Genomic DNA, 14,661 nt, shown 5'->3' with positions numbered 1-14,661 from the left:
ATATGAAAAAAAAAACATTTACAAAACACTTTCTCTTTCTTTTGAATAAAACATTTTTCCTATGAATAAAGAAAAATAACTCCATTTCTACATAATTTATTTTTCTATACAATAACATTTAAATACATTCATACGAAAATATATCTTTATTAAATTCAACTTTTATCCTTCAATATTCAATAAAAAATTTCACCCTCGTTACACTTATTCATTTTCTAATAACGGTCATTGATTATTCATAAAAATAAAAGAAATAAAACGTATAAAAAAAGAAACAAACAACGATATTAACCCCGCAGCATTTCAGAAACATGTACAAACTGTAAGTACAAGTACGAGTATGTATAAATTATATACATAAACGTAAATATCTCTTTTTTCCTATTTAAGCATGAATTTATCCTTCGACCAGTAGCAATGTTAACGTTGTTCTCATTGTGTTGTATTATTATTTTCAAATACTTGACCCACATTAACCAAACATAAAGTACACCCTCTTAGGAAAAAAAAGAAAAACAAAAAATAAAACGAAAAAAACACAACAGTAGTAAATGCCCTCAAAAACAAATATTTATAAATGTACATATACAAAACCGTGAAATGTAGGAGAAAAATCCCATATTCGTTAAAATACTTGTTAATAAAAAAAACTCTGGCCAAGAGGAAAAATACGCCATTCAATTTTGTGTACAGAAATATGTTCATATGTATATATGGTTATGTCATTCATTGTCCATGAATCACATAGAAAAATTCAGAGCCGTGGCGTCACCGGTTAATTTGGCCCAATCGCCATAAATGATCCTGATGAGGGCAAGACATGAAATCTCCAGCAAGTTTGAGGTTAGTATAATGGTACGTATTATGAGTGGACACACATGATTACGGGTGTAGCGACACAAAATTGGACATGTAAAATCAAATGAGTGTTGATAGGTCAGTGCAACTCTGGAGCACTTTCTTTGCTGTTGTCAGGCAATGTAATTGAAAAATATTACATTCAGTATTTTTTACCAACAAACCTTTTTTTCTATGAAAACGTGCCAACAAGAGGCCGGATAGTGGCTCAGATATATTTCTTTTTAATTCCACCAATCTAACCTTAACCTAACAGCTAAACAAAATCTCAAAAAAAAAACCTTCAAAAATTCAATTTTTTAAGCTCTTAGTGTTTTTCTAAATTAGGCGTATACTTAATATTTACAATATCAATAATTCATTAACACGTATACGCAAAAGTGTCGCAAGTTCATAAAACTTTCCACTTGATAGGATAAACTGAAGATTTTCTGATTTCTTCTGTTCCCAATTCAAAATTCCGAACGGGTTTGCAAGATATGAGCCTGAGAAACTTTTCAAAAATAAAATTTATATAACCATTAAAAAATAAGTTCATGACTTACTGGGACAAAACCTGATAGAATTTTTTTGCTGTTTTTTATCACGTAGTGGTGTCCGATCAATAAATTTCTATAACTAAGAAAAATTTAACATAAATTTGATACTAATAAATTGTGTAGGGTATCATATGGTCGGCCACACCATATATACTTTCGTACTTGTTTTGATTTTTGTTTTTCTATTAGGATGTATGTATGTACCTTTGTATATGCATGTATTTTCAAATGGTCTAGAGCAGCACACAAATAGAATGGAAGGAAAATGCAAACTCTGAAGGTTAAATAAAAGTATTTAAAACTTGAAAAAATATTTAATTTTTATTTTTATTAGAAAAAGTATTTTTTTGTTTTACCGAAAGCTTAGAGTATTTTAAAAGAGGCTAAACAAATACATAAATGACCAATAGAGAATACACTCGTTGCTACACATAAAAGTTGTCTCAAAATTCATAGAAAAGAGTTTTAAAGGATTTAAATGACAGTTTTATTTAAAACAAATAGAAAAATACTCGTAAATATAAATATAAAATTTTATACAAGTTTTGCCATTGAAATTTCTACAAGTATTATGTACGTATAAAAACCAATTTTAGCTTTAAATATTTGTAGAAAAAACATTGAATAAAAAGTTCTTAAACATTAAAAGATTTTCAATACAATTTAAATTTTATAAATTCCACTTAATTTTTTATGCATATACCCTCATTAAAGGATAATAAACCTTTTTAAAGATCCAATTTAAACAAAATTACAAAAAAAAACTTTTAAATGAGTTTTGCATTTAAGATTGTACTACAAACAACCAACAAACATTTTAATACTATTTATTTATTGTTGAATTTATTAGAATTGCCATTAAATTCCAATAGCACAATAAATACGAACATTATTAAGTATTATTTTTTTCCATTTGTTAAGCTAAACAATTTACAAAAGTTTATACAACTTTGAAAGTTTTTAGAGGTTTTGTAAGTATTTTTATTTTATTTGCTTAATTTTAGTTATGAAAAACCATTAATTGCTTTAATGAAAAAACAAACCAACATGTAAAAGAAAATGGTTTTAAGGCTGTAATATAAAAAGGCCTTATATGCTAAAAAAAAATGTTTTAAAATCTTAAAAAATAAAAAATTCAAATAATCTAACAAAAAATATACAACTTGAAAATTATTTAATATAATCAATTGGGTTTCAAATATCCTAATTGACTATTACACATAAGACCTTCTCCATTAAATGCTATAGTATTATTTTTGCATATCTAAATACATTACCACATTTTATTGTTATATAAGTTTTAGTATTCATAAAAATAAACCAAACTTGTTGAGTAGAATTCCATAAAAATGTGTGATTACTTAATTTGTAGAATAAAAAAAAAACAAACATTAATGAATTTTTATTACAAACATTTATTTTTTTATATAAAACCAATATTTGAGCATAAAATTTTATTACTTTTTATGGCATACAATATGTGGGGCATCAATATTTGCAATTTTATTATAGATTTGTTTTCAATTTATTTAAAATAACATAAAAACAAATCGCTTTAATACATTTTTTTTCAAGAGAATATTTTTTTAGTTTACAATTAAACGATTTCTGGCAATTTAAATTATTTTTAGAAAGCAAAAAACACCAAGTAAAAACAAGTAAGAATGTTATAGTCGGTCAAGCCCGACCATATAATACCCTACACCACAGTGTGTTTCGCGGAATAATTAGTTTCATTCTAAGTTTTTAATTAAATATTTTAAAAAAGTTTAGAAGTACTTAAGTCCTCCCGCCACGCCACGGCTTATTCCAAGGGAGAGTAAATATGTTATTTCACATATTCGATGTCTGTAAAAAAAATATATTTAAGGTTAAATATAAAATTTAAGCAATTAATAAACTTTATCGTTTCTAAGTATCAAGGCTAGTATAGGTTTTCGTCCAGATACGAGTGTGTTAAACACAATTATGAACTTAAAAGCCCTATTCGGCGGGTTCAGTTATATAGGGGCTAGGTTAAATAATGGACCGATGTAAACCATTTTCAACAGGCTTCGTCTCTGGTACAATAGAAGATAGAGTGCCAAATTTTATTGAATTATCTTCAAAATTGCGAACTGTAGTTTGATTACAAGTTTTAAAAGCCCTATTCGAGGGGTTCAGTTGTATGGGGCTAGGTGAAATAATGGACCGATGTTAGCCATTTTCAATAGGCTTCGACTACGATACCATAAAAGATCATGTGCCAAATTTCATTGAATTATCTCCAAAATTGCGACCTGTAGTTTGATTACAAGGTTTACAAGCCCTATTCGGGGGTTCAGTTGTATGGCGGCTAAGTGAAATAATAGACCAATCTTAACCATTTTCAATAGGCTTCGTCCCTGGGACAATAAAAGATTATGTACCAAATTTCATTGAATTATCTTAAAAATTGCGACCTGTAGTTTGATTACAAGGTTTACAGAGAGACAGACAGACAGACAGACGGACGGACATCGCTAAATCGACTCAGAAAATGATTCTAAGTACTTTAAGGTATGTATAGGACCAATATTATTGTGCATTACAAACATCAGCACAAACCCAATATACCCTCCCCACTAAAGTGGTGTAGGGTATAACAAGTAAAAAGTTATAGTCGGGCGCGGCCGACCATATAATACCCTACACCTGTATACGAATAAAATGTGATTTAGTTTTCATAAAGCATTTAAGTTGAATTGTATGTACCTTGCCTCAGATATACTAAAGGCATTTACTGTTAAATAAAACTGTGAATATTTAAGTAAAATTTTGATTTTGGTTTTGCAGCTTTTTGACGAGATACGAGTATATGAAACATAATTATGAACTTAAAAGCCCTATTTGGCAGGTTCAGTTCAATGGGTCCTAGGTGAAATAATGGACCGATGTTAACTATTTTCAATAGGCTTCGTCTACAGTACCATAAAAAATAATGTGCAAAATTTCATTGAATTATCTCCAAAATTGCGACCTGTACTTTGATTACAATGTTTGCAAGCCCTATTCGGGGGTAAAATATCATGTACCAAATTTCATTAAATTATATTAAAAATTGCGGCCTGTAGTTTGATTACAAGGTTTACAGGGACGGACAAACGGACGGACATAGCTTAATCGACTCAGAAAATTATTCTGAGCCGATTTAAGGTGGGTATAGGCCGACTTTAAGGTGGGTATAGGACCCATATTATTGTGCGTTACAAACATCAGCACAAACCTAATATACCCTCCCCACTAAAGTTGTGTAGGTAAATTAAAGTTAGCCCTATTCGACTATAAAATACCGTACACTGCAAGTGCATGTAAATGGTAATAATTTTATAAAATATGTTTGTTAGTTAGTTTGTTAGTTAGTTAGTTAGTTAGTTAAACAGATAAAAAATAGATTTCTAAGAAATTTGTACCAAGGTTATTAGTAATGGATAGTGGGCCAAAAACAAATTTTTAGCTTTATCGATCAAGAACTGTTGGATTCAAAGTTGGAAAAATAAGTATTTATTTTAATTCCTATAGAAACCTAGCTTAAATTATATATGTATGCAACACTGAATTTATCACTACATTACAAACACTCATTCTAAAGAAACCGTTATGTTTACACAAGCTACTGACATCTCTCAAAATCAATTAAAAATTCTCAGAAAACACTTTAATGAATATCCTCTATTTGCGTAGTATTTTAAAAGCATTAAATCTCATTTTTCAAACGAAACATCAATTAGTTGTGCAGTATGCAGAACATTAATATTTAATACTTTATTAATAACTTAACAATTAATGACATTAAAAATTAATTTCAATTTCAATTAAAGCAGCATTTTCTCTCTATTTATTTTCAGATTTAATGATGGCTTCATTCGATTGCGAGGAACCAAATAATGCTGAAAAATTAATGTATGATTTAAATTAAATTTTTTAATGGTATTAATTAATTTGGTTTCTGTTTTTTTTTTTTTTTTTTGTACTCACTGAATAGTTAATAAATTAATTGCTGTGCAAATAGTTATGATAATTATAAAAATTTATTTAATTTGTTAAATATTATTTGTGTTGCTCTTTGCGTACATTTAGAAAAAAAGAGAAATAAAATAACACAACAACTAAATAAATGTTTTGAATAAACAATTGTTACGGGTCAAACAAGAAAGAGCAAATTAATTTAATTATAAATTCATATTTATTTAAATTACAAATAAATTATGTTTTAATAACTTTTTAGGAGTTCATAAAAAATATGTATATTTGTTTTATGTTATAGTTTTAACCCAGCTAAATGTTATTATTATTATTTTAGCATATAGAGAAACTTTTTCCGAGTTTAGGTTATAAAACTAGACCTCATAGACTTATTAAAGGAAGCCTTTTCATGTGCGTTTCGATTTCAAAATAAAAATTAAGTTTATGAATAAAATGAATTTTCTTAACAAATTTCTTAATTTTTTACACGCTTTACCACCATATTGAGGAGTATACTATTACTTTGTGCTGATATTGATTCTACACCCAAAAGTATTGGTCCTACTTCCTCTTTTATATACCGATCGACTCAGAATCCTTTCTGAGCACAAGATAGAGTCCACCTACCCCTTATACAAACGGATCTTCCGATTTTGGCGTTATAGCTTCTAACTCTGTCAAAAAATATCAAAATTAACCGCATTAACAAGTGTTTTAAATACAAGAGCCGAAATCTCTATACTAAATTTTATGATATATAAGAACCTCTTCAGAAAATTATATTAGTGCCCATTTTAGGCTTAAAAATACTAGTATATCGATGAAATTTGTAACGTAAATATAACGCCAAAATCTGTATACCAATTTTTATGAGGATTATTCCATAATTGACCCTAGCCCTCATATTCCTTATAGAACTTTAATACTCATTACTTTAATAAACAAATACGAGTATAGCGATGAAATTCGAAATAAATAGGTTGAAACTAGCAAAAATCTCAGACATTCAAACATTTTGGGTGTTTCTGTAGTCTTTTTATTAACCAGATGCGTGCTCATCAGAATTTTCTTAGAGGGAGTAAGCTTAGTGTTGCATTTGCTGAGAAAGTCCTTTAAGAACTTGTCCATACATCACCCTGTATTCCCAATGTATCTCGCCGGATTCAAAACGAGGTGCTATGTTGTATTCACTGGCTAGGTTATGTTCCATAACCAACTCAGACAGTTTAAATTACATGGCACCCCATTCTATTACTTGACCCTATATTTGTCGTTCACCAGTGTCATTTGAAGTCAATCCTTCACCACTTCTTTTAATAGTCTTCTGCCAAATACGACTGCGGATGCTGCAGGCATGGTGGTTATATGAGATTTAGCATAACCGAATATAAAACTCTAACATCTTTAAAATTTCTAATATTTGCTGGGTTATTGAATTATTAAATTATATTAAACAAAATAAACCTATTTGTATATAAAGCTATAGTATTATTGAGTGTTTATATTAAAGACTAAATAAACATATTTAAAATACATACTAAATACTTATAATCCAGTAATTATAAAATAAATTTGATTTGTATAATGTTTTTATTTTCTTTATTAGATATGTATTAATTAAATTTAAAATGTGTAAATCAATAGGATAAGAAAATAAATGCATAAATTGTACTTTTTCAAAAACTATATTACATATTTATATTTAAATATCATTTCATGAAATGTTAAAGGTTTCATAATTTATCATATTTTCAAAATGAAAATTCTTAAAACTTTAGCTAACATTTTTTTTAAATTTTTAACTTGATGTTTATTAAAAAAAAAATTTTAAAAAAATCTCAAAACCTTTTTGCATTTCTTTTGACGATATTAATACTTCAAATGAATATTTTCAAATAAATATTGTTATAAAAAATCTTTAAATAATTTAATATTTTCATATTTCTTAAAGAATGCCAATTAATTTTTAATAAATTTTTATTGAGCCTATTAAAAGTTGTGAATCATGTAAATACATTTATTTATGTTTGTGGTAATTTATATGTTTTTTAATAAATCTTATATTTTTATTTATTGAATTTTATTAAATAATTTAAATAGTTAAGATTATTAAAATTTAATTTTAGTTTATTTATTGATATTGTTTGATAAATTTTTATATTGTGGTATTTGACTTAAAATACAAAGAAAAAACAATATAAATTTATATATAATAATTGAGGTATGTACGCATAAATATAGGAAATAATCAATAAACTAATAAAGCTATGTTTACACAACTCTCAGATCAAAAAATGTCTAACAACCGTGTGAACTTACAATTTTTATACGTTGTTAGAAAAAGCATTGTCGGTATATTATATACAATAATATTGTCAGACATCTAACAATCGTGTAAACACATTGCATTTCCATTACCAGATAATAATCTAAATTCAAATCGCTCATTTGACTAAAGCTATGTAAACACGATTGTTAGATCTTTCTGACAGAAAAATTGTTCAGAAAGTTCTTAGTTACCATGTCAACTTACAATTTTTGTTTTGCAACAATGTCAGTATTGAAATTGTAAGTTCACACGATTGTTAAAAATTTTCTGCCAACGTTCTAAGATCTGACATACGTGTCAGATTTGATTTAAGATTATTATCTGGTAGTGCAATGAGTTTACACATTACTTTAAGATATTCGAATTCTATGTATCTGACAATGTAATCATTATCGGAATAATGTTTCTATTGGCAAAACGATGCATTAAAATATTCAGCTAAAATAAGATCTGGTAACGTTTTCCAAAGAAAAAGCTAAATTTATTGTCCGATAATTGTCTGGCAATGAAATTGTAAGATTTTTATTAACAAGCATCTGAACTGACGATTTACCCTATTAAATGTCAATATAATACTAGAAATTTCAAAGATCTGACAACTGTGTATATATAACCTAAGACAAGCAATGTAAATTTGAGGTTCTTCAGGTACTTCTTTTCAATGCAACCAATAAGGCGATTCGAAAACATTTTAATTTTCTTTCAAATCATTTTATTTTGGAAATGGACTTCGCATGGTTGCTATGAAGATTATTATTGATCTTCTTGACCAATTCTCATAAAATTTAGTAGGAAGATTTTTGTTAATATAAAAATTATTGCAAAGATATATTTTTCCAAAAAATTTGTTTACGTCGAATTACAAGTGAATTATGTTTTATTCTGAGAAGGACCTTTTATAAGGTGTTGGGTCTATTATGGGAAGATCTTTATAAAATTTAGTAGTAGTAAATTTTTTGTCTAATTTCGTAACAAAGTAGGTGGTATGAATGTAAAATATTTTAAGGTGTCCGATTTTACAAAATTTAGCAGATAGATTTTTGTTGTTTATATCGAATTTTGTCGCTTTAATATAAACATAAAAAACCATGTATGACCAAAATATACAATTTTCACCCCCTCAAACACCCGTAGTTCTTGACCAATAGAGCTGATAGTTTCTATCTGGTTTAAATTACATCCAAAACGATTTTTAAGTTGGGTCGCTTGACACCATTTAATATATATAAATACACATCGATTGAGATATATTCCTTTAATAAAGTGGTCTACGGTATCAATTCTTTTTACACATGATCGGCAATGGCAGTAATATATAGTATAATTTTGGCTTCAGTATCATTATTTTTATAGGTTTGTACCCCTGGAAAAATGAGCAATATGGGGAATTTAAGATAGTTACATGGAAATTTGGAATATAGCTTCTCCTTTGCATATTTAGTCACCGGAAATATCTTGTGCGCTGAGCAAGATATTATATGTAGATCAAAGGTTACAAAAATCATCAATCGAATTTGTCATAATTTTTAGGTTTTTCATAAGCATATTATATATGCTCTTGCACTATTAGACGTTTTACCTCAAACTCTCTCTGTGACCAACAGTGCAATGTCTGTCTATCCGTAATTTAAGATAGTATCACAGTCAAAAAATTCGAGTCACAACTTGCCAAAATTAATACTTGAAATTTTGCTAAAATGGAATAAGGGCATATATCCATATATTTTAGTAAAAATTGTACTCAGAAAAATCTTTCTTAGAAAAATCTTTAAATCGCACCTTATTGCGTTATTGTCAAAAGCAGCGAACCACATTATTATCTTAGTTCATTATCAAATTGGATAGGACCTCTTTAACTAAAATAATCCGAAAATAACAAGATATAATAATTTTTTAAAATATAACTATAGTTATGGATATACGCTTATTCGCATCCATGCTTCAATTTTTGGATTTTCAAAAAAAGTAAAAGTATATCAATATTGGAAACAAATTAAAGCCGATTGCCTATATTAAAGCTATTTATTTCTTGGTTAAATTTAGTGGAAAATTTTCCTAACTTTTTTCAAATTATATACATAATTGTAACCACATCGGACATTGCACTATGGGTCAGAGAGTAAATTATGCTATCTGAAATTCCGAAGCAAAACTCTTATTTTCCTGTGCTATTTAATTACAATTTAAACAAGCATTTAATTTATTTAAAATTTTCATCGATTTCTATTGCTATTTAAAACCAATTAAGGAGAAAATATAGATTTAATAAAAACTAATTAAATATAATAAATTCATAATTTTCCATGAAAATGGTATGATAAATGCTGAAGACTTTCAAAGTATTTTTTTCTAATTTATATTTTTATAAACACAATTAAAATATATAAATAAAGAAAACAATTGAATATTAAAATAAAAAACAAACTTAACGATAGAAAAACACAAAAAAGAAAAAAAAATATTAAATTAATGTAAATAAATGTATATACAAATATCATTAGATATAAAACAATAATAAAATATATATACATAAACACTGTAATCAAATTTAAAATTACTATTATTAATGATTAAATTTAAGTAGAAATATTAATATTATTTTTTTTTTCTTATTTAATATAAAATAAACTAACAATTCTTAAATGTATAACATAAAGTACTAAATACAATTTTGATATAATTTAATAAAAATTATGAAATATATAAAAATAGTGTTTTACTTTTAACGTCACATCAAAAATGAGTGAAAAATGTGAAATATTTTCGCACAAGTTTAAATTTTATTTGATAGAAACCATCATCATAATTCAATTTTTCACAAACCACATTGTTCAGCGCGCACTTCCAACCATTCTAAAAGGGATTTGATTCACAACATCAAAAATAATAAAAAAAAAAATATGAAAAGAAAAATGTGATGAAACATTTTAAAAGGTTTGTCATTTTAGATAAAAAAAAGTGAACAAAAAACTAAAAAAGAAGACCAACAAAAGGAATAAACTTACTGCCGCTGGCTAAGCAATTTTCCATGCCAAAACTGCATCGGTTGCCAAAAATTTCATAATTTTTTCCATCACTGGCACAAACAGGATTATAAATCAATGGACAGGCACGCATACAGTCATCACGTACCACCGGATCAATGTCCTTAATACACAAAAGCATCTGTGTGGGCTTCCAAGCTTAACATTTGAGAAGTTGCGAAAAAGAACAATATAAGTGAGATGTAAAAATATTACTTACGTCTATTTTTTAATTAAATTGTATGAACATAGCAGTTACCTCTACTCTGACGACAATTGTCGTATTCCATTAAACATTGGTTATGAAAATATTTATGTTCCTGAGGATTCATTTCATCAACAGCACAAATAGGATCTAAAATGCGGGGACAAGCGCGTAAACAATTGTCATTGTAATCAATTAATTCCGGGAATTCCACAGCATTCTTATCCCCAGCTGGTTTTTCAAATTCAAAAGATTTTTCTGTTAAAGAATCTTTTATATCGTAGTATTCCGCCGTTGCCATTCCCACAATAGTGATTCCAAAAAATATATTCTTTATAGACAACATTTTTAATTTAAATCTTTAATGCGCTAAACTTCAATATAAATAAATGTTAAGCGAATATGAATGTAAAAAACCTTAAAATCACTCTTTATATACTTGATAAAATTTAGAAAAAAGTATCATATTTTTATAGTATCTTCTTAAGTCATTGTACTTTATCTGTTGTTTATTTCCACTGACCAGATCAGCGATTATATCACACAAACATACTCATTGCAAGTATGTACATATGTACATAAGTACTTGAAAATTTGACCTTGTTTACATTTTTAAAGTTTTCCTTAAATTATGTTTCTGTCTATAGATTGACAACATTAAAAATAACACTGTGTGACAGCAAAAAATAATTAAAAACTCAACGGACTTAAAAAATTTAAAATTGTTTAATCCAATTTAATTTTTTGAGCAAGTTAGAGTGCTATATTCGGCTCAGCCGAATCTTAAATACCCTCCACCAACTACTTTTATAATAATACTTTTAATACTAGTTAAATACGGTTAAAGCGGTTTTAGGGACTGTCCTAGTATGGGAGATATGACCCATTATAGACCGATCGTAAGAAATCCTTTAAGCTAAATTTCTGAACACAAAAGCTATATTTTAGTCAAATTTTGTATTTATATCTTAATTAGTTATAAGTAATGCGTTTTTAAATGATTTTCTGAAGGGATTCTTGTATGGGACCGACCACACCCATGTTATGGACCGATCGTGAAAAAATCTGGAATTAGAATTTTTGTGTACAAAACTAATATTTGTAGCAAATTTTGTATCAGTAGCTTTATTTCGTAATGAGTAATGTGCGATTAAGAGATTTTCGTAAATGAACTTTGTATGGGAGCTATGTCCAATTATGTAGTATATAAAGACAAAATTTCAAAATTCTGTATCTATACCATTATTTGGTAATAAATTTTGGAGCTATAGCCAATTAAGAACCTATCGGAAAAAACATTCACAGTAATATTTCTATTCATATGAACAATACTTCAACCATATTTTATATTGAGCTATAAGTGATTTCGGGTGGGGACCTTGTATTGGAACTATGACCAATTATAAACCGCTCGGAAAAAATTTCACAGTGATATTTTTGCGCACATGAGCAATACTTGTACCAAATTTTATATCTTAGTTTAATCATGAGCGGACTTCTATGGGTGCTATGACCAATTATGGACCGATTGGAAAAAACTTTCACAGTAATATTTCCATGCATATGGGCAATACTTGTACAAAATTTCATATGGATACCTTAATTTAGTAATGAATTATGTGCGTTTAAGTGATTTTGGAGAGGGGACCTTGTATGGAAGCTATGTCCAATTATGGACCGATCCAGAAAATGTTTTCTCTGAATGAATTCTATTGACATAAGATTTTAATTTGTAGAATTTTATGAAGATATCGACATTGTGACGGAAGTTATTAACAAAAAACCCATTTTCCGGGAATATGTAATTTTGTATTCTTTTGATTCTGGAATTTCTGAATTTTCAGCAGTGACCAAGTTCTTGTGTATAAACGAATTTATGGCGATTTTCATGAAATTATCTTACATAGTTTTCAAGAAAATTACATCCGAATGTGTAGAAATGCTTATTTTTTTCGAGACTGTTTTAAATTTTGATTCATAACTTTTCCCAGTTTAGGATAACAATGAATATTTCCAGTGAATTTTGTCTGTTTGTTTGGCTTAGTGTTGTAACCAGACAGATTGTCTTCTTCTTTTTTATAAAACATGCATTGTTTTGATAACAAACAGTGAAGTTTTCTATTGTTTTGTATGGCAACACTGTGAAGATTAATATTGTACTCTAAACCATCAAAGTGTATTAACATCAGAATCATTTTATTTTTAGATTAACTAATCTGATTATTAATTGGCGTTTGATTGCCAACTCAAAAACCCGCTCTTATAGGTTATACCTAAATTATGCCCTAAATTAGGATGTTCTGTGGACTCTTTTTAATGTACTAAACAAGAAAAAATTCCAAAAAAAATATTTAAAAAAAATCCTCAGTTCCCTACCAACAATTTAAAATCTTAATCTCAGTATAATATGATCAAAAAAAATCGTCTGGAAATTAATTTTCTAAAGATCCCTATTGTCTCATTCAGATTTTTTAAGTTAATTAAAAAAAAATATTTTAATATAATATTGATATATTCAGTTTTATACATTTTCGAATTTCGAACACAAAATTTTGTGGGCTAGATTAATTTATACTACAAACATATACAAAACCACGTTATATAATATAATAATAAATGGTTCTGAGATTAATTATTTTAGTTTCAAGTACAAAATAATAATACCGTTTTTTCTATAAGTAAATGGTTCCAAGATTAACTATTTTAGTTTCAAGTACAAAATGATAATACCGTTTCACTTTCGATAAAACAGTTTCATGGTAATGTAATTTCCAAGTAAATTAATTTATCTTTTGTTGTGTGTTAAATATTTTATACGTCACTCAAAGTCAACGAGCAGTCGTGGCCGAGTGGTTAAGGCGTCTGACTAGAAATCAGATTCCCTCTGGGAGCGTAGGTTCGAATCCTACCGACTGCGGAGAATTTTTTATTTTTTGTTTTTCTATTCTGAAACAAAATAGAAAAAATTCCTTTTAATTTGAATCTTAACGTTGTGATGTGTATTAACACTTTTATAATCAAATAAAACTCAGTTGTAATTGTATTTTTTGACAAATATTTTTTTTAATTTTATTTAGAATATATCGTTTCAATTTCTTATACAAATTCCTCACAGACAACATTCATTTAATAATTTATAATTTTTTAATAAAACTGATTCTATTTATATTAAGAATTTCTTAAACAGTTCGTTTGCCTACTAGTTTTAGTGTAATCTAGTAATAATATGTTCACATTTTGTATTGAAAATTTCCAAAGCCAATAAAATTTAAACCAACTAGCAAATGTGCAGATCAGTATTACGTTTCTATTAAGAATTTTTAATCTGTTCATTAGTCTACTATTGTTTTTTTATTACTTGGACAATTCTAATAAAATTTAAATAACAAAACTAGCAAACGAACCTTAAATTTGTTTTAATTTTCGTTTAAAAACTATTATGCATTTTTAATAAAAAAAAAATACACATACGCACACACTCTCAATCGTTTGTAATTTTATTTTATTAAATACCTAAAATACATTTTATTTCAAAAAGATCATAAATATAAGTTGCTGTTATTATTATTATTGTTTATATGTATTTATATATAAAAAAAATATTTTGAACAAAATTAACAAAACAATTTAATTTTAATTCATTTTAACACGTAAAAAGCAGTTAATTTTTTATATTATAAGAAGTACAAAAATTTTAGGGTTTTATTTGTTTTATTCTAAATT

General features: G+C 27.1%; 2 protein-coding genes and 1 non-coding gene across 3 annotated transcripts in view; 2 read left to right on the top strand and 1 right to left on the bottom strand.

The window, feature by feature from the left end:
• The window catches only part of LOC111691225, a 519,435-nt gene extending 514,020 nt beyond the window's left edge, over positions 1 to 5,415 (top strand). Inside the window, exon 13 of the mRNA XM_046956730.1 lies at positions 5,264 to 5,415. Coding sequence (XP_046812686.1) covers positions 5,264 to 5,334 — 71 coding nt within the window. The 3' untranslated portion in view covers positions 5,335 to 5,415. The remainder of the gene's footprint in view (positions 1 to 5,263) is intronic.
• A 4,912-nt stretch (positions 5,416 to 10,327) lies between these two features.
• LOC111691224 (U-Kazal-Dg21.2-like) lies at positions 10,328 to 11,353 on the bottom strand. Its single transcript, XM_023453879.2, has 3 exons — positions 10,993 to 11,353; positions 10,716 to 10,892; positions 10,328 to 10,563 (listed from the first exon to the last, which is right to left on the bottom strand). The coding sequence occupies exons 1-3, from the start codon at positions 11,282 to 11,284 to the stop codon at positions 10,526 to 10,528; spliced, it is 507 nt and encodes a 168-aa protein (XP_023309647.2). The 5' UTR covers positions 11,285 to 11,353; the 3' UTR covers positions 10,328 to 10,525.
• Positions 11,354 to 13,773: 2,420 nt separating this feature from the next.
• Trnas-aga lies at positions 13,774 to 13,855 on the top strand. The gene has a single exon. It is a non-coding gene; the product is annotated as a tRNA-Ser (tRNA).
• Positions 13,856 to 14,661: the final 806 nt, after the last annotated feature.

Source organism: Lucilia cuprina, chromosome 2 (assembly GCF_022045245.1).
Source record: "Lucilia cuprina isolate Lc7/37 chromosome 2, ASM2204524v1, whole genome shotgun sequence".
NCBI classification, from domain to species: Eukaryota; Metazoa; Arthropoda; class Insecta; order Diptera; family Calliphoridae; genus Lucilia; species Lucilia cuprina.
This window is presented reverse-complemented; position numbering and strand designations above follow the sequence as displayed.

Bases quoted from the DNA above. Each gene is read 5' to 3' on its own strand.
- LOC111691224 (XM_023453879.2), bottom strand. From the start codon at position 11,284: ATGTTGTCTATAAAGAATATATTTTTTGGAATCACTATTGTGGGAATG. The intron at 10,893-10,992 runs GTAACTGCTATG...TCAAATGTTAAG, and splicing joins CAATTGTCGTCAGAGTAGAG to CTTGGAAGCCCACACAGATG. The intron at 10,564-10,715 runs GTAAGTTTATTC...AATCCCTTTTAG, and splicing joins AAATTGCTTAGCCAGCGGCA to AATGGTTGGAAGTGCGCGCT.